Source organism: Carex rostrata, chromosome 13, assembly GCF_964058835.1.
Source record: "Carex rostrata chromosome 13, lpCarRost1.2, whole genome shotgun sequence".
Classification (NCBI taxonomy): Eukaryota; Viridiplantae; Streptophyta; class Magnoliopsida; order Poales; family Cyperaceae; genus Carex; species Carex rostrata.
The window spans coordinates 11658038-11679711 of NC_135930.1; the positions used below are offsets into that span (position 1 = coordinate 11658038).

The 21674-nt window shown below is 34.0% G+C and overlaps 1 protein-coding gene and 1 long non-coding RNA gene across 3 annotated transcripts; one reads left to right on the forward strand and one right to left on the reverse strand.

The window, feature by feature from the left end:
- Positions 1 to 4469: 4469 nt before the first annotated feature.
- On the forward strand, positions 4470 to 7836 carry LOC144564562 (thioredoxin Y, chloroplastic-like). 2 transcript variants are annotated; one of them, XM_078314161.1, is made up of 5 exons: positions 4470 to 4780; positions 5391 to 5479; positions 6139 to 6316; positions 6791 to 6864; positions 7566 to 7836. In XM_078314161.1, exons 1-4 carry the CDS (start codon positions 4604 to 4606, stop codon positions 6854 to 6856), a joined length of 510 nt encoding a protein of 169 aa, XP_078170287.1. In that variant the 5' UTR covers positions 4470 to 4603; the 3' UTR covers positions 6857 to 6864; positions 7566 to 7836. The 2 variants fall into 2 exon arrangements, with proteins under 2 accessions (XP_078170287.1, XP_078170286.1); XM_078314160.1 differs by having other exon boundaries at positions 4533 to 4780; positions 7537 to 7836.
- An 8951-nt stretch (positions 7837 to 16787) lies between these two features.
- Positions 16788 to 17141, reverse strand: LOC144563832 (uncharacterized). The gene is made up of 2 exons (XR_013514490.1): positions 17002 to 17141; positions 16788 to 16957 (listed from the first exon to the last, which is right to left on the reverse strand). It is a non-coding gene; the product is annotated as an uncharacterized LOC144563832 (long non-coding RNA).
- Between the last annotated feature and the right edge of the window lie 4533 nt (positions 17142 to 21674).

Consider the following 21674-nt stretch of genomic DNA (forward strand, 5'->3'; position numbering starts at 1 on the left):
TTATCTTTATTAACAAAAGATTCGAGAAAACAAATAGTATGAAGATGTTTAGAAGATTTGACAACTTCAATGAGTTTGAAGTAACATCTACACAAGAGAGAGTTCACGCATTCATACCTGATGATTTTGGCCGATTTAGTAAGGCCAATTTCAAATACACTGTGATCATCAGAGAAAATAACACAGTGGAATACACATGCCAAAAGTCTCAATTGGACATAATATCGTGTTCTCATGTTCTGACCGTGCGCCGTTTTTGAGGCATCAACCCTGGTAATTTTGTAAGTTACTACTACCACATTCAGACATTGATCAACTCATGAAGCGATGAATGGCATGTCTATGACAATCAGTCGGAATGGCCTGAACACGAGGGCCATGTCCTTATTCTATAACATAGGCTCGATACTTTGGGGAGAAGACACAACAAGATTCCGATGTGGTTGGATTTACTACATAAGAGGAGAAAATGACACCAAGCCAACTGAGATACACAAGAATTATTGAGCCAATGAGATTTAATAGTTACTATTATTTTATCAATTTGCAGTTTGAGAGGCAATTTATGTTTCTTTATGTATTTTTTAGGATGTTTTTGTTTTATTGAATATTTCAATTGTATTCGTAATAATATAAGAACATTGTCTCTTTATATTTAGTATTTTTATTGTACTCGTCAGAACAAATTTATGTTTTAGTGGATAATTAGTTTTATCTTGGAAGGAATATTTTGTATGACACCAGCCTGTTATACTAGTTGCACCACTAATTGCTCTAAAAATTGAAAATAATTGCAATTAAAAGTAAATATATGAGTTTAGAGAAATTTGACACGCGGGATGTTAACGGAGTTCGGCAAAACAAAGGCCTACATCTCCGGGACTTCGCAACCTCTTACCCAATACGAAAAGATTACAATTTGTGAACCGTTGAGCCCTTACAATCCAAGCGGAAAGTCAACCGGCCAACTTAAAGAGATGAGAACAAGGTCTCAAAGTTTAAGTTACTCAAGAAAAATACTCAATAGATCACTCTAACCTAATCTAACTCAAGATTAGTGAAGTGGGTTTGAGGTTGTTTGAGAAATTTTGAAGTTTTAAGCTCTCACTACAATGGAGTAAGCTAAGCTCTCAGAAAATTGCTTTTTAGAAGTTTAGGGTCGGCGTAGATTACTTTGGGAAGAAAGCCCTATTTATAGAGATAGCTCAAAAACAAGCTGTTTGACTTATAACGTTGCCAACGTTTTAGTTCAAAATGGGATTTAGGGTTTCAATTTTATAACAGCTTAGTAAAACGTTACAACGATTGTATAACGTTTTGCACTGTAAAATCTTGATCAAAAACAGAAATTTCTGAAGCTCAGATTTATTTAAAACGTTACAATGCTGATTAAATTAAATCGTTGTAACAATTGACAAATGTTACAACGCTTGTAAATTGAATTTTGAATTTGATACAGCTGTACTTAACGTTCTGACATTCCTAAAACTTTACAACGTTTTAAGTTGATTCTGTACAGCTGTGCTTCAGCAGTTCTGACAATCATAAAACGTTACAACGTTTAAAGTTATTTCTGAGTTTGATGAATCTGTTACTTCAGCGTTTCTGACAGGCCTAAAATGTTATAACGTTTTACAAATGTTACCAACGTTTGATCCCTGTTTAAACAATCTTAAATTTACTTTACCAAGTTTCTAATTTTATAATTTGTATTCTTGATACATATCTTCATGATTTCTTCAGTCCAAGTATTTCATAATACAATTTCATTTGACTTGAACCTATATATCTTTCAAAAATAGAAAAAAATCATAAAATTCAATAATTATATGTTTTTGCAAATTAGTCACATAGACAAAAAAGATTATTGCTTGAACAACACAGTCTACTATATATTTAGTAGTTTTTTTTTTATTGTTTTTCGGCTTTGGTGGATAAAGCTACATGTGGATGTGGATGAACTAACATTGAGCTACTCTCTATTTGTCAGTATGACAGTATGGATGATAATTTATTAGAACTAACATATGGATGTGGATGTGGATGAAATCTCTATTGAAAAAAAAAGAGGAATCGCTCTTCAGAAAAACTAACTTATATAACTAACATATGGATGTGGATGAAACCACATTTCTAAATAGATCATCGATATACTTCTGTCATCTACGACAAACAAGAAATGAACGATATTTTATACAAAATAACAAAATATAATCAAACAAACTAACATAATACATAATTGTTTGATTATATAGAGCTGCAGATTGGCTGTGTGACCTTTTGATTGGGGCCGCATATTGGTTGTGCGGTCCCACTAAAATGGAACTGCAAGACCAATCTGCAACTTGATTAAAGATGAAATTCTTCCAAAATAGATGTGTTGGTTTATTTTTATTTTTTATTATGGTACATAAAAAAAATTCGGAAGATAAGGAGAATGCAGATTAAACGATTCAATCTTAGATACCGAATCAAATTCATTAGACTTTTAGCTCTCGTGTCCGGAAAAAAAAAATACTTGATTGCATGTTTTCTGAGCCGTTACGCCAAGGACATGAAAGGAACTTCTTAACTACCCTAATTATTATATTCCAAGTATCATTAAATTAGAATAGACGATGAAGATGACTGATACAAGTCTATTGATTTATTTTTTAATGAAAAAAAATAAGAACTCGATACTATGTAGATCTTAATACGGTAATTTTGATGCGCATTTAAGTTTATATGTACTGATGCTATATATATATATATATATATATATATATATAGGCTGTGGCTAATTTGCTGCCGGCAGCATTTCTGCCGGTGGTGCTGCCACTGTTTTTTCTATTTTTTGATGTTCAAACGATAAATCTAAACCGTTAGATGTTTAATCTATATTATAATCTACTTGGAGACCAAATTTTACATTTTTTGGAATTTTTTTACTATATATTAAGCTGGTTTGAAAACCGCTGATTTCAATGCTGCAGAAATTTACTGAAATCAGCGGTTTTCAAACCAGCTTAATATATAGTAAAAAAATTCAAAAAAAATGTAAAATTTGGTCTCCAAGTAGATTATAATATAGATTAAACATCTAACGGTTTGGATTTGTTGTTTGGACATCACACGGCTAAATATAGCCCCGGCAGCACCTCTGCCGAAATGCTGCCAGCAGCAATTTAGACAGACCCTATATATATATATGAGGAGGGTTCGGATTGACTATTCGGACTTTAAAAACGGAGAAAAAGAATAGAATGCATTTGGATGCACAAAAATTTGAGTGCATTTGAACCCTTCTCATACACACACACATACACACACACACACACTTGTTTTAATGTACATCTAGAATGATAATAATTATTATTTTTTCCAAAGTGAGGGAAAGTAATTTCTAATAATAATCAACTTTAAGTATAAATCTTTTACATAAAGAAAATTGAATCACAATCTTTAGTCTCCAAATTTATACACTTAATGGAAACTATTTATTTCAATTTACTAATAAAAAAGTCTTAATCGTTAATAAAAATAAGAAAGCGACAACGTCTTCAATTTAAATTTTAGCCAAAAAAATGTATATTAAGAAAATGTATAGCCCAAAAAAAGAATATTAAGAAAGTGTATAACCCAGAAAAATGTGTATTAAGAAAGCGACAACGTCTTCAATTTAAATAAGAAATCAAATGAGCATTAATAATTATCCATTTTCATAAATCCCCTTTACAAATTCTCAAATCCCGACCCATCTTTGTTATTCGATGTAACCCAAAAAAAATCAGAATAAATTCGGAGTCATTTACAATCGAGCATATTTAACCAATTAATGTAATAATAAAGACACATTTGGAAGGCATAGATAAGTTAACAGAGTAAAAGTTAGAAATTAAATAAAAAAAAAGAGTTTGAGACTACTCCGCAAAAGAGCCATATATATCGAGATAATTCGTTTTGTTGAGAAATAGATATTAAAAAAAAAAGAGAAGAGAATTTGAGATTACTTAGCAAAAGAGTCAATTCATTTTGTTGAAAAAAAAAAAGAGTGAGTCTATGGTAATATGCATATCACGGGTTGTTACCGTGCTACGGTTTAATATTTGAGTTTTCAAATTCTAACGGTCGATCCGAACCGTTCATCTTGTTCTCCATATTAACATGTGTTTGGAGACCAAATTTTACATTTTTTGAAAAAAATTTACTATTTTTTTAGATATTTAGAAAATCACTTGATCTGAAAATTCTGGACCATCCAAAAACAGTGATTTTCAATAAATCTAAAAAAATAGTAAAAAAATTTCAAAAAATGTAAAATTTGGTCTCCAAACACATTAATATGGAAAACAAGATGAACGGTTCGGATCGACCGTTAGGATTTGAAAACTTGAATATAGAGCCGTAGTACAGTAACAAATTGTAATATGCATAGAACCATAGACTCACTCAAAAAAAAAAAAAAAAAAAAAAAAAAGAGAAGAGGAGAGAATTTGAGATTACTTAGCAAAAGAGCCGTATATATATCCTCATCGCCCAGAGAAACAAGAGTAACTAGAAGCCGAGCCGACTCGTAGGTCCAAAATATCCGGAGCAAAGAGTACTAGGCTAGCTAAACAGGATGTCGATGTCGATTTCGTCTTCAACAACATCACCTAATCTCGCCCGTCCGATCGGCTCCTTGCTACCCACTCCAAAGTTCCTAGCCGTCCATTCGTTCCAGGCCGCGCCTCACAGCTGCTCACCGTCGAGATTCCCGCGACTCGCGGCCTTGATTCCCCGCCGCACTGCCACTCGGGTAATTATCCAATTTAGCACCTCTTTTGTTTTCAGCTACTTTTTGTACTGTCCCCCCAAATCTAATCTGCTTTTGCTATTCTATGATTTAACTGAGCCTAGAAACACTGTGGACCAGTCTTTTTGGTTTTTTATGTTTGTTTTTTCTTGGTACAAACTGTATGCGTTTCCTTCTCCGATTATTTGGAGATTGGAAGCAAACACTATTATGGTTTCGAATGAAATCGGTGGGTGACCGCTTTTTCAAAAAAAAAAAAAAAAAACTGAGATGGAATAAAGCTCAATTTTAGTAACCAGCTTTAATTTTTCCTCAGTTTCGCCACCGACACTCACAATTAAATGAAAAAAAATAAAGAAACGAGGAAAAAAAGAAAATGAAAATTGTTAAAAGAGGAATGATTGCTGTTGAAAACCAAAAGATATGTATGGATTTCATAGGATTTTCTACAAAATTTGCCAATCTGCACGTGTACAAGCATTTTTCATGCCCATACACCACCTTACAGTATTTGTTCTGTTTATCACAGACAATGAAAGTTTCAATTTGCTGTATTTGTTTTGTATTTTTATATTGCTATCTCAATATACTAATAAAGTGATATTTCTGATAGATTGAAGCAAAGAAGCAAACCTTCTCCTCATTTGATGAATTACTTGCGCAATCAGATATGCCCGTGCTTGTTGACTTCTATGCAACTTGGTAATATTGAGCTCTTCCTCCTCCTCCATCTTTCTATCTTCTTTCCTATAATTATGAATGTGCACATTTTGTCTCTTTCCCTTTTATTTAATATGTTCCTATTCACTTATTCACTTATTTAGTATATGTTTTTATTCACATGAAATTTCTCTGTGTTTTGTTTCAATGTCTAATGCCTGTTAATCATTTAGAAGTTTGTATTTGTTTGTTATACGGTGATAATCAGGAGTCTCTGTTAATATGAAAAAAATGGGACTCTATGTTTTGCAATTTGAAATTGTCAAACTGCTTTAAGCATTACGTTTTGTTTTAATGGAATCGGGTAATAATCTGCAACTTTTTGAGGACCGAATTGGACTTTGCTGTACATAGTAGCTACAAAATTCTGGACAGTAATATGGTCCATTATCTGGTAAGGACATGCTCTGTAAAGACTTAAAATATGTTGGTCAAATTCTCTATAAATTTGATTAAATTTTTTTTTTTTGTATGTTTGTTTAATTCCTAACAAGAAGTAACTTGAAAGCTCAACAATGAAATACACCATATTGTGATTAAATGCTGAATTCTGGCTTAGTTTTAACATTAGTCTCAACTGAGGTATAATTGACATAATTGTTGGCTTAAATTTGTTTGTATCTTTATTTATTTAATTATAGGTGTGGACCATGTCAGTTCATGGTACCAGTCTTAGAAGAAGTGAGTGAGAAGCTAAATGACAAGATAATAGTGGTGAAGATTGACACTGAGAAATATGTTAATATCGCAAGCAAATACAGCATTGAGGCTTTGCCTACTTTCATCATTTTCAAGGATGGCAAACCATGCGACCGATTTGTAAGTTATAAAATTGTCACCTTTTTTTATTAACTAAAAAGGCTTTCCAGTTCAAAATCATCCTTTTCATTTTCTTTTAGTTTCTTATGATTTTCTGCTCAGAAGGAGAAAGGTATCATTATGGCTGGAAGGAGAGGAAATAAAACCATATGTAAATTTTCTTGAGTATAACAGTGCTAAACTGTTGCAAAGCAATCCCCATTTTAGAGGTTTGGAGTTTGTGTAAGCGTCTGTCAGTATGTTCTTCTAAGAATTATGAATCTCTTAGTTCTAATCATTTTTGGTACTAGTGTAGTCAAAGCCAATGCAAGACCTCAGGGAGTAAACTGTAGGTAGATTGATAAATGCAAAACTAGGAATGCTAATCGGGCCCAAAAGAAAAGACAAAAAATAAAAATTGGAATTATGGATACATTGATAAATGCAACAATTACTTAATTTTGCTACCATTTTTTCCTTGTTATATATCAACAGGAGGGAGCATTGAATGCTAATCAGCTCATTCAACGGATTGAAGAAGCTCTTCAAGTTACTAAGTAATTTTTAAGGTATATTCTCGTCTTTTCTATGATTAAAATCATCTTGGATTGGAAAATTTCAGGCCTCTTTAAAATGATCAGACAGTTCATCTAGTTTGACCAGGCTATATATTATTGGCAATGACTACTGTTTTTGCCCTTAAAATTTTGGTTGGTTCATTTTAATTGAAGTCATTGGATAGCTTATTCCTGAGACTTCATTGCACGCTTGTTTATTCCTTTTTTGTCTCTGTCCCAATTTCCACACAGAATAATTGCAGAATTGAAGTATGTCAGCCGGTACTTATATTAGCCATAGATTGACCATACAAACAAATGTAACACATAACTACACTGTGTGATTCAGCCTGCTTGTTTTCTTTGGGGGATACCACCATAGTAATGGTCAATTTTTTTTTTTTTATATTATATATACCTCGAAAGAGAGAAATCTGGAAAATGGCCCCTGGACCTGTAACTTTTGTTCAATCTGGCCTTTAGCTTGATTGGATGGAGGAGATTATTTTTGTTTTGCCGGTATGCCTGAGCCAGCAGCATATTACTAGCTGCCTGGCCCCATTGAACAAAAGTTTTAGGGGTAAGGGCAACATTGAACAAAACTTAAAAATTCAAGGACCATTTCAAAAATAGGTTTTGCTTTATGCAGAAGTTAATTTTATTTTTTATTTTTGAGTGCCACAGTGTAAAAAAAATGGTTATTTGGATGGCAGGACTTGCGTTGGAGGCTTTGATTAATTCTTTAAATAATCTATATATGGGATGAAGATGGACCTGCGAACCGTGGTGCTATGATGAAAAACGGGGTTGGGGAGTGGTGGAGTGGGAATGAGACTGTACAAGTTTTTTCTTGAAATTACTTGTAAAATGTCAATAAACATCTTATTGTGGTTACTTTTTTTTTTTTTTTGTTCGTTAAATTATCTAATTCTGCTGTCACTTATTTAGTTATCGGTCACTTAACAAATGACAAAACATTGATTTCGCATATGACAAAACATTGATTTCGCCTCTTTTTGTAAGCCCCTCAATTGGAAAGGTGATCCAATTGTTTTGGTGCTAAACTAGGGGTAGCTATCAAAGCATGGATGGTGTTTTCTTATTCGCTAATCTATTTTGATCTCTTTACCATGAACCATTGGTGGTTGCATAAATTAACAAAAAGAAAGAAAGAAACGATATCAATCATATCTGTACTGGGGTTGATTGTATCATTAGTTCATTACTATAATCTTTAGAGTTTGTTTTTAGCTTCATCATATAATTTAATAGTTTTATCATTTAGTTTACTTGAACGTGGAGGAATTTAATACCACACTTTTTTAGCGTCACGTAATATTGCAAACTCAATTTTTTTTTTTATAATGTTTTGAAATTTAAGACTAATGTTGAATCTAAATTATTGATCATGTCTATTTTCATAGGTATATTTATTTACACAATAATTTATAATTTTTTGCTGAGGAACTTCATATATTTCTAGGGACCGGCTAATTTGCTGCTGACAGCACTTCGGTGAAGTGCTACCAGCAGCAAATTAGCCATACTCATATTTCTTTTAGTTGAAGTGTGTTTTTGTAGAGGGAGTTCATTTTTGTACCTCTTTGAAATGTTAAACATCTTCTGTACTCGAGAAAAAAATAGAATTATCCTGGATGCCTATACATAAAACCTGAGAAGCTCCTATAATATAGTAGCATCTTCTGCTAAAGCCATTATGTTTGTTGAAGAAACGAATCAATTGTCGAATCTTAATTAACTGTGATCAAAATTAGCTCTGACTAAAGATAGAAATTTCAAGTCCAATCTGTTACTAAAAGATAATTGTCAACTAATTTTCAACAAAAGAAAATGGAAAATAGATACTCTTAATTAACTAAATCTTAATTAAATATATGTGCACGTGATGATGCCAGTGGTGATGCTTATTAAATTTTGTCAAAAGTTTTTATTTTTTATTTATTTTGAATGTTGCCAACAATTGAACTTTCATGTTTCATTGTTACAATATGTTATTTCCGATAACATGCAATAAAGTCATGCTAACTTGCATAGTCATACAAAAATTACCACTTAAGAAAGTAAATAAAAAGGTCATGAATGTGCATATATATTATGGCCGCAATCATCCTTTAAGAATGACACTTCATTTGTTTTTTAATCTACGTACAATAGTGAGACCTAGCCTGCTAGGGTCGAGGAAATGATATTATAAACCATATAGTATGATCCTTTACCAAAATCTATTAATTGTTCAAACAATGTCAGTACATATTTCATTCACATCATAAGATATTGGAGAATGCTAAAAAAGTTATAAAAGGTACACTATATAACTGAATACATTTATTTCAAATAAAGAATTCATTTATTGTTAATTAATTAATAACTATTTTTGGGTCACTATTTTTTTTACTACAACATTTCTATATTTTAAAGAAGTTCAGGATTATATATGTTAGGCAGTTGACTTGTTATTTTTATCAAAATATCTTCTAGAAATCTGATGATGTATCAAATTAATATTTCTTTTATGTTTTACATTAATTCAAGGGAGCACCTAACTATTCCCCGTAACCTTCTCCTATTTTTTTCTTCAGTTATTAACTACTTGAGTAACTACTTGTTAGTCTCAAAGGCACCTAAAGGGGGTGAATAGGCCTTTTTTATATTTTTGGTCTAAGTAATAATATTCTAACAAGTCTATAAGCTATTATTGGCGGAAACTAGAATAACTTTGTCATAAACTAAATGTAAACTAAGTAAAGTAAATAGTAGAGTTTAGAGACACTTGACACGAGAGTTGTTTACGGAGTTCGGCACTAACACCTATGTCTCTGGGGCTTGCGACCTTCTAGATGACGCGTCTTTCTTTACCCAATGAGAAATAAATACAAGGTGGAACCGGTGAGCATTTACAATTCTTTTGGGAAGTCACACGGTCCTAACAACACAATCCGAGTCGCAAGGACTTCAAGGATTGCAAGATGAGCACAAGGCTCGAAGTAGTAAATGATTCGATCACGCAGGATCACTCTAGGAGTTGGTTGATTGATTGAATAAGCTTGAGATTGATTGTGTATATTGAAGTTGGAGTGCACAAACAACAATGACTTTCTTTAGATCTGTAAATACGAAATATTGAAGTTGGAGGCGGCTAGAGTGATACTCCAAACCTTGGTATAGCTTCTATTGATAGAGAGCTAATAAAAAGGAAGTAAGTGGTGCTGACCGTTGTAATGGTACAGGGAATCGTGATAATGGTAGGTCAATCAGAGTAGTTTGGAGTGTAACGGTGGTTACTGTTGATCACGATAGATGACCGTGACAACGGTACCCATCACAGTAATCCTCTGGAAGGTTTAGCGATGCGGTGACGCTAAATCCTATTTTATGCGTTACAAGATTTGTACAGGATTTATTTATTCCGTTATCACGGTCACTGGACCGTGACAACGGTAGGCCTCACTTAGGTCAATCTCAAGCTTATTTTATCAATCTTACATATACGTTACCTTAATCTTGAGTTAATACTTTTGCTATCCAATGTCTTGTGCCTTCATGACCACATCCATGATGTTATATTGCAGTGTATTAATTCATCCTTGATGTATAATTACTATTTCGTCACTTGTCATGAACCTGCACATATACTCAAGAGGAGAACTGTAAAATGCAATTATGTATGTTTTGTAAATCTAGTAAAACAGATAAGTCGAGGGCTCCCAAAAACCAACAATCTCCCCCTTTTGACAATTTACAAAACATGCATGTCAAGTGAGTGCATAAATTGGTTATTCCCACAAAGTACGGAAAATTCAAATTTTTGATGTTTTTGTTTTCCCTTGTTATTTTGCTTGTCTATGTATCATATGTCATGGAATACCAATATAGCATGAACTTGTAATATCTCTCCCCTTTTTTGGAAATGGTCAAAAGGGTAGAAAAATAAAACATAGTTATGCTCAAAACGAAGAGAGGGCTCCCCCTCAATTCATGCACTCCCCCTTAATTTGGTAAAATTGTAAATTAAGGCCAACAATAAAATATTGAAATTAAAGCACGACAATTTGCACTAACTATGAATTTTGAAATTATATGGTGCAATATTTGAAACTTTTGACTCCTTATTGGTCAAAGAATTGTTGAAATTAAATTTGACCTAACTTGATCAATCAAATCTTTTGAACTAAGAGAATATTGAGGTTAGATATTGATCAAGTGCTTATGCCTCTGATTTTAGGCAAAACATTAAAATTTAGAAAATATATTTTCTTTAAACTTAAATTGATCATTATAATGATTATTCTAATCGATATAATTTTGAATTTTAACAAATGATCAACTGTCGGTGCTTCTAAAATAGGCGGAATAATCGAAGTTATATTGATGGAGTCAATTTTTTTTTTAAATTATTTTGTTTTGGATGAGATTTGATACATATGTCTCTCAGGTAGATGGAGTGTAGAAATTAGATTATAGTCATGATGATCACTAGAGAACAAGATTTAATGGAATATATTGAAAATAGTAATAATACCCTAGGATACATCATTGAAAGGAAATTTAATTCAAAAATATAGAAATACGAATAGATGATTAAATAAACTCTTTTCTAAACTCCTATTACTTATTTCTTTATGGGCTTACTCTCCACTTCTATTTCTTTCTCCTCATTTGACCTTTTGGCATCCTTCTTGTTGATTTATTCATTAGGCTTCCTCTTGTGATTTCTTGTGATTTCTTGTGCTTCACGAATGCATTTGCAGTCGACGCATATAAAGAAATTGAATATCGGATCAGTAGGATGGACCGGATTGATGAAAACACATCGAGGATGAAAGGCTTTGTTGCAATCATTGCATGTGAACATACTCCAAGACATAGTATTAAATTGGAGACTTAGCATCGGACTTAAGATAAGGAAGAAAAGCATGAAAAGAGTATTCATTTTGAGAGTCTTGTGAGCAATTGGAAGACATGTTTGATTCGAAATACGAGATGAGAAGGGTGAGAAAGAATGAGAAATGATTATACGAAATGTGTACTTGAAGATGTGCTTAAATAAGAGATGTAGTTAGGGCTACGCATTTTTAATTATATGGAAACATTGGTATTGAATGAGGAACATATCAATTTGTAATTGAGAAATATACTGAATTTTGGAATAATATCAATTAATAAAGATTTGGAAGGTTTGTTGAAGGAAATACAGTAAAAACTGGAAGAAAATCAGTCTAAATTCTGGTCTGCCGTTGGGAACCGTTATCACGGTCTGTGTATCGTGGTCACGGTAGATGCTACATAGCCTTCTATTATTAAGTTTTAGAAATAGAAATGAAAATTTTATATTTACAGTTTTATTTTGTATACCAGATATTAGTTTTCTAATTCTAGCATTCCTAATTGAAAGCGGAGATTAGTGGTTTGCAACTCGGGCGGGTACGGGTACCCCGGGTATACCCGTCTCGGGTACGGGTTCGTCTCGGGTACGGGTATACTCGGGTACAAGGGTATTCGGGTACGGGTATGGCGGGTATAATTTTCAAAACCCATACCCTACCCGTCCTATACCCTTACCCGTGTACCCTTGACGGGTAAGGCGGGTACGGGTACGGGTAGGGCGGGTACGGGTATTTTTTTTTTTTTGCTGTTTTTTTTCTGTTTTTTTCTGGTTTTTTCTGATTTTTTCTGGTTTTTTCTGGTTTTTCCTGATTTTTTCTGGTTTTTTTCTGATTTTTTTGGGGGGAAAAATCAAATTTTTTTAATTTTGAACTGTGATGAACAGTACTCGGGTATACGGGTATGGGTACTCGGGTAGTCGGGTACGGGTTTAGTCGGGTACGGGTTAACTCGGGTAGGGTAAACTCGGGTATTGGTCTAAAATAACGGGTCCGGTCCGGATTTTGCCCGTACCCGCGTACCCGAGTACCCGACCCATACCCGGGCTCGGGCACGGGTACCCTAGCTGGCGGGTACGGGCGGGTACGGGCGGGTACGGGCGGGTACGGGCGGGTATACCCGTTAAGGGTATTATTCAACCTCTAGCGGAGATCGATAAATTTTATACATTTATTTGACCACATTTAAAGTGCCTAAATAAAAGGACAAAAATATGATCTCAATATTCCCGCCTAATTTAGAAAGATAATGAAGCCTAGTTTTTGAAAAACTATATTTTGCAATACACAAATATCACGGATTTGGTGTGAAACTAAAAATTATGGAGACAACTACAATATGTTTTCAGAATTGGAACCCCAGATTGAAATGTAATTTTCTCACAAACTAGTAAACAATTTTTTGTGTTCTTTATATTTTCAGAGAGGTGATAAAATATAGTTTTCAAATATGTATGGCTTGAATTTTAGTTTGAAACACACAATCTTGGACATAGGAAACAATGATTGATGCGTAGCAGATCAAAACTGAAAATTTTATAATTTTCGGTCTTATTATCTTGAAATATTAATTTTTGACAAGGGTTAATTTGCAAAATTGTGACATTAGATCTCATTCATTCATTCATTCATTTTTAGATATGGAAGACTTTGCTTATTTTGATAATTATATTATAAGAAATTCAACTTTAATGATGGTCATGCTCTTTAGTACTAATATGTAGGTGTCATATAGTAATTTTAATTCAATAATATTATATCTATACGTGTGACCCTATCATAATATGTGTAATTGAAATTATAGCACATGCATCATTTTAATGGTTCAAATATTTTCTTGAATATACTTAATCAACCATACGTATTTAGATATATACTAGTCAAGGTTACTAGCACATACCTTGAATTTATCTCCCCCTCAGTAATTTTGAAATTAGAATTTAGTGGGGAGACAATTTGACCATCTAATTATTCTTTTCTAGATTAATTTAGGCATCCAAATAACAAACAATATACTTCATCCTAAACCTACACTCTAATGAAGTATGTCCAATCTTACAACAATAATTGCAAAATGTAAGAGAGGATTTGAGAGTTGTTGAGGGGTGAGGTAAGTTCAAGGTTGGACCTTGTTTGAAGTGATTTTGAAAGTGATATTTTAACTCTTGAGTTTGTTTCCAAGGTTTATTTGAACTCCAATTCACTATTTTAGGTGAACCATTTTTATTTTGGAAGGATTTAAATTTATTATGATGTTGGGAAATATTCCTAGTTGAATTCTTAGTCTGGACTCTATTTTGTGAGATATTTTTATCTTTTAAATCATGAAACCATTGATTTGATCATTTAGAATAATCCTTGTTTGATATTTGTGAATTGTTGGGTATCTTATTATCCTTATAACTTTTATTATTATATCTATACTTAAATGCATAGTTATGTGACTTTCGATTATTATTAACCTTTGAGTTTAGTGTATGTTTCTCTCCTTCTTTAGTGCTCTTGGTATTTTTGCAATTCATGATCAAATTACCTACCTTATTTTGCTCAAGATTAATTATATTTTTAAACTTGTTACATGATCTTAAAGTCTTATTTTTGGTTTCTAAGGTTTGTATTCTAACTTTTAAAAATTCTATTTCACTCAATTGTGATTGGCAATTGTTACTTTTACTAATCATTTCCAATTCTCCAATTTTGGATTCATAACTTTTAAGCTTACTTTCTAACATTTTATTTATAACATTAGTTGCTTTTAAGGTTCTATTATCATCTTGTAATTTATTAGCTCTTATTCTCACCGATTCTAATTCGTCTAAGTATAATATACAATTGTGTGATTCAATGGTCATTGACTCAAATTCATTTACCTTAGATTCTAGAGCAACAATCTTAGACCTCAAGTTTTGTATAATTTCTTCTTTCCTAAGTAATGTCTTATACGATTTATCAAGAAGAAATCTCAATTTAATTTCATTCCTATGTGTTTGATCCTTATCCAAAGAACTACTTGTATCATCAATTTCTACACATCTATTTATCAATTCAATTTTCAACTCTTGATTATTATTTTCAAGTGCTAGAGTTACCTCATTGGCGGAGCTTGTTGATGCTTCATTTGAAACATCCGAGTCCATCTTCTTGTTTTTGGTTTTGGCAATGTTTGTTGGACCCTCAATGGTTTTCTTGTTGGTGATGTTCTTGCTTGTGACAATTGAGTCGACATCCACCATCATTAATCTTTCATTTCCCTTTGCCATCAACGCAAGGTTGAGATCTTGACCATCCGTCTTTGTCTCACTCCTTTTAATTTGAGTATTTACTTCATATAGATTTATTAGATCCTCCCATAGTTTATGGGCACTATCCACATCTTTTAAGTAATGAAAAGACATGACCACTAACCGAATTAATTATATAATTTATTGCATAAAGGTTATCCTTCCTTTCAAGTTTGGATTCGGTGGTCAATACATGATTTTCATTAAATTTTGGTACATAACCATTTTCTACAATATCCCAAACCTCATTGGTTTTGAAAAAATTAATCATATGATTTTTCCAATGGCTAAAGTTATTTGTTTCTTGACCAAAGATTAGAGGTTCCTTAACATGTCTTGGTAACATTGGTGCCATTAAAGATCCAAATAAAATTTTCAAATTAAGTGTGCCTTAATTTGAATTTCCTGCTCTGATACCACTTGTTGGTCCCAAAGGCACCTGGGGGGGGGGGGGGGGGGGGTGAATAGGCATTTTTATATTTTTGGTCTAACTAATAATATTCTAACAAGTCTATAAGTTATTCTTGGCGGAAACTAGAATAACTGTCCAAAACTAAATGTAAAGTAAGTAAAATAAATAGTAGAGTTTAGAGACACTTGACACGAGAGTTGTTTACGAAGTTCAGCACTAACGCCTATGTCTCCGGCGCTCGCGACCTTCTAGATGACGCGTCTTTCTTTACCCAATGAGAAAGGAATACAAGGTGAAATCGGTGAGCCCTTACAATTCTTCTGGGAAGTCACACGGCCCTAACAACACAATCCGAGTCGCAAGGACTTCAAGGATTGCAAGATGAGCACAAGGCTCGAAGTAGTAAATGATTCGATCACGCAGGATCACTCTAGGAGTTGATTGATTGATTGAATAAGCTTGAGATTGATTGTGTATATTGAAGTTGGAGTGCACAAACAACAACGGCTTTCTCTAGATCTATAACTACGAAATATTGAAGTTGAAGGCAGCTAGAGTGATACTCCAAACCTTGGTATAGCTTCTATTTATAGAGAGCTGATAAAAAAGAAATAAGTGGTGATGACCGTTGTAACGGTACAGGGGACCGTGCCAACGGTAAATCAATCGGAGTGGTTTGTAGTGTAACGGTGGTTACTGTTGATCATGGTAGATGACCGTGACAACGGTACCCACCACGGTAATCCTCTGGAAGGTTTAGCGATGCGGTGACGCTAAATTCTATTTTATGCGTTCCGGGATTTGTACAGGATTTATTTATTCCTTTATCACGGTCACTGGACCGTGACAACGGTAGGCCTCACTTAGGTCAATCTCAAGCTTATTTTATCAATCTTACATATACGTTATCCTTAATCTTGAGTTAATACTTTTGTTATCCAATGTCTTGTGCCTTCATGACCACATCCATGATGTTATATTGCAGTGTATTAATACATCCTTGATGTATAATTACTATTCCTTCACTTGTCATGAACTTGCACATATACTCAAGAGGAGGAGTGTAAAATGCAATTATGTATGTTTTGCAAATCTAGTCAAACAAATAAGTCGAGGGCTCCCAAAAGCCAACACTACTAACTACCTTCAGGGACCACTTATTATTTGGGAACCGCCTAATATTTGAAAGATTTTACAACTGGCGCGTGCTTCATATATAATACATAAAGTATTCATCTATGATATATCAAGTATTTTAAAAAAAAAAACTGAACACACCACTCACCCATCTTTCACACGTTTTTAAAGGTGGTTTTTTTTTTCTCCGTTCAATCTAACCAATATTTTTGACAATCTGTGAGAAATTTTGCAAATCTAAAACCACGAACGTCTTCTACACAAATTTCTCTTGCAAATGAGATCCATGATGACATACTTTCGAGTAGTCCGTTGCACAAGTATTCATACCTCTTCATACAAGTATTAATATATCATCGAGCAAGTATTCATACCTCTTCATACAAGTATTAATATATCATCAAGCAAGTATTCATACCTCGTCATGTAAGTGTAAATAGTTCATGTATCAAGAGTATTACAAGCATATGTGCATACCTCGATTAATTTTGCGAAAGCAGCTAAATAGTATTGAACATTGCTTTATTGATTTCTAATTCAATTTTATTTTTTGGAATAAAAAAAATAGTTGCCACATAATTCACTGTCGAAACAAAAATAATCTATCAAATTTTACAAATCATGTAATTGAAATGTTACAAAAAAAACAACATTTAGAAAAAAAAATAAAACATACTTCATTGAAGTATTCATACATATACATTGAAGTATTCATACCTAAGATATCAAGTATTTATTCATACATGTTGAAGTATTCATACCTAAAACATCAAGTATTCATTCATACATCTCTATTTTTTTTCAAATTGTTTTTTTCTGTCATTTCTTAGTACTTAGTATGCACTGGCCTAATTCACTATTAATAAAGCTTTGTTCTCTGCTAATTAACTCGCTACTTCATGAGAAAGAGGAACATAGACACGAAAGGGATTAATTGCATCCAAAGAGACAAAATTAGTTGAACTCGATTCATTTAGCACTCATTTTGAGACGGTCGACATGATGGATCTGACTTGGCGGAGACGTGCTTGATTGAGATGGAGTATATCACGTATTTATTCATACACATTGAAGTATTTATTCATACACGTTGAGTATTTATTCATACCCGGCAAAGGCGTGCTTCATTGGGATAGAGTGGCAGATAATCTCCGGCAGAACGTCCACTGGAGCGGGAGCAGCTGGCATAGATGGAAAAGTAGAGGTGGAGGCGAAGGTTGGAGAGGGAGGGAGCTTATTGTATTTAACATTTCGAGGTGTGAGAGAGGGAGGAATCTTATCGATGGAAAAATGAAGACAGAGAGGCAGGCGTGAGAGATGCAGAGGTGAGAGAGGGAGGCAGAGGCGGAGGTGGGAGGCGAAGGTAGAGAGATGAAAGAAACAAAAATAGTTATAATTGATAATTATAGTTAGAAAATAAAACTAGTTAGTTGGGGAAAGAAATTAAAGAATGATAGATGGGAGAAGATATAATTACCCTTAATTCAATTAAGAGGAATGGAGATACTGCCTTATTAATTAGTTGCCATTTTGATTAAGTCTTAATTTATTTGCTTTCCATAAATAGTCTGCCGAGAACTAGGGAGCATAGAAGTCTACGGGTAAGTGATTTGATTGTGCATGAAACCGGTACATGAGACATGCAATGTTAGCGGAACTGTTCGAGTATGAGGCGTGTGTTACTATTATTTCTTCTAAAGGGTACCAAAACAAGGAGGATAGAGAAGATGCGGCTGTTTGCCCTTCAACCAAATGGTAAATTTTTGGTAAAAAAAAATGTATAATCACTTGGCTGGTAACTTGGAGCTGACCAATAGAACAAGATCAGTAAAATTATATAGAGGGATATTTGAAGTAAATGAAAGGTGTTGCGAGGATGAAATTATTTGTATAGAAACTAATGCATAATGCATTGCCATTGGGGAATAGATTAGCATCTAGAGGGATCAGAACTGATGGGGGTATATGTGTTGTGTGTGGTGTAGAGCAGGAGGATCTCAATCATATGTTGTTTTTATGTTCATTTGCTAGAAGGTGTTGGTTTAGGTCACTTTGCCCATCAGGTCACATGCATTCAATCTACCATTTGAAGACTATAATGTGCATTTCTCAAACAACAACTAATGGGCAGTGGGAGCAGTTCTGTGCAATTGCATGGGCACTTTGGCGGGTAAGAAATGACAAGACTTATGGAGCAAAACACCCAACAAAGGATTAGTTCAGAAAGTACCTAGCAGCTGTATCAGCTAAAACCTCAATCTTTGCTTCTCTAAATTCAGAAAATATTACTCAAATATAGGAACAACAACATGAGAGTTTAAATTGTCGTGCCATGTGGATGGATCATACAAGAATGGATGGTTGGGAGGTGTGAGTTACGTAATTAACAAGGGTCTTGAGATGTTATGCTACCACTCGGCAAGGGTTCATGTCAGTGGACCACTACATAGGGAGGCTATGGCTCTATGGTAGGCAACACAGGAGGTGTCAAGAATGGGTAAAAATGAGTGCATGTTCTATACAGACTGTGAGAATCTTGCAAAGGCACAAGTTTATCTCCATCACCATTAGAGAATGGAGGGCCTATACTGAAATTTTTAAATGTTGGAATGCGCGGAAGGAGAACAGAAAATATGCGTGCAGTCACATAAGGAGAGGTCACAATGAGTTGGCCGATTCTTTAGCGAAAAGGGAGGATTGAAGGATGACAATACACAAGTCATACATACCAACTTTAGGTTGATTTTTATTAGGATTATGTATATATATAAATCATGAATGTAATGGAATATGAGAAAGGGAATGTGATGTAATGTCTACGGTCTTGTTTGCAAAAAAAAAAGTCTCTCTTTAGACATTTAAATAAGATTAAGATTCATTTTAGTTACAGGTAGGAAGTATAACTATGACATTTGAACCAAAAAATATTTCTCTTGACACATATTGGTGCATTCCCCGTCCCAAATAAACTGTATATCCCTAATATAATACTCCAATTGAACTTGTTTGGAGTAGTCTAGTAGTGTCTCCAGATGACAAGATTATAGGATATTTACAACCCCAATGTAACACTCCAATGAGAGGTGTTTGGAGCACTCTAGTAGTGTCTCCAGATGGCATGATAATAGGGCATTTACAACCCCAATACAACACTTCAATAGAAGGTGTCTGGAGCACGCCAATAGTGTCTATATATGGCAAGATAATAGGGCATTTACAACCTTATAATAACACTCAAATTGAAGGTGTTTAGAGCACACTAGTTGTGTCTTTATATGGCAAGATAATATGGCATTAACAACCCTAATAGAACACTCCAAATAAAGGTGTTCAGAGTACTCTAGTAGTGTCTCCAGATGGCAATATAATAGGGCATTTACAACCCTAAAATAACCCTCAAATTGATGGTGTTTAGAACACTCTAGTGGTGTCTCTATATGACAAGACAATAGGGCATTTACAACCCTAATACAACAGTCCAAATAAAGGTGTTTGGTGCACTGTACTAGTGTCTCCAGCTGGCAAGATAATATGAGATTTACAACCATAATACAACTCTCCAATTGAATGTGCTAATAGAACACTCCAAATAAAGGTGTTCGGAGTACTCTAGTAGTGTCTCCAGATGGCAATATAATAGGGCATTTAAAATCCTAAAATAACCCTCAAATTGATGGTGTTTAGAGCACTCTAGTGGTGTCTCTATATGACAAGGCAATAGGGCATTTACAACCCTAATACAACACTCCAAATAAAGGTGTTTGGTGCACTGTACTAGTGTCTCAAGCTGGCAAGATAATATGAGATTTACAACCATCATACAACTCTCCAATTGAAGGTGCTTGGAGCCCTCTTATTGTGTCTCCAGATAGCAAGGTAACAGGGGATTTACAACCTTAATACAACACTCCAGTTGAAGGTGTTTGGGATACTACAATAGTGTCCTGTATGGCAAGATAATAGGGCATTTACAACACTAATACAACACTCCAATTGAAGGTGTTTGGAGCACTCAAGTAGTGTCTCTAGATGGCAAGATAATAGGACATTTACAATACTAATACAACACTCCAATTGAAGGTGTTCGGAGCACTCTAGTAGTATCTCCATATGGCATGACAATAGGGCATTTACAACTCCAATACAACACTTCAATTGAAGGTATCTGGAGCACTCCAATAATGTCTATATATGGCAACATAATATGGCAATTACAACCCTAATATAACAGGTTCAATTGGAGGTGTTTGGAGCACTCTAGTATTCTATCCATATGGCAAGACAATAGGGCATTTACAACCCTAATATAACACTCCAATTGAAGGTGTTTAGGGTACTCTAGTTGTGTCTTTATATGGCAAGATAATTGGGCATTTGCAACCCTAATACAACACTCCAATGGGAGATGTTTGGAGCACTCTAGTGGTGTCTCCAGATGGTAAGATAATTGAGAATTTACGACCTTAATACAACACTCCAATTGAAGGTGCATGGAGCACTCTAGCTGTGTCTCCGGATAACAACATAATAGGGCATTCACAACCCAAATACAACACTCCAATTGATGATGTTTGGGGGTACTACAATAGTATCTCTATATCGCAAGATAATAGGGCATTTAGAACCCTAATACAACAGTCCAATTGAAGGTGTTTGGAGTACTCGAGTAGTGTCTCCAATTGAAGTTGTTTGGAGCACTCTAGTAGTACGTCCATATGGCATGATAATAGGGCATTTACAACTCCAATACAACACTTCAATTGATGGTGTCTGGAGCACTCCAATAGTGTCTATATATAGCAACATAATATGGCAATTACAACCCTAATATAACAGTCCAATTGGAGGTGTTTGAAGTACTCTAGTATTCTATCCATATGGCAAGACAATAGGATATTTACAACCCTAATACAACACTCGAATTGAAGGTGTTTAGAGCACTCTAGTGGTTTTCTATCTGGTAAGATAATATGACATTTGCAACCCTAATACAACATTCCAATTGAAAGTGTTTGGAGCACTCTAGTAGTGTCTCCAGATGGTAAGATAATTGAGAATTTACGACCTTAATACAACACTCCAATTGAAGGT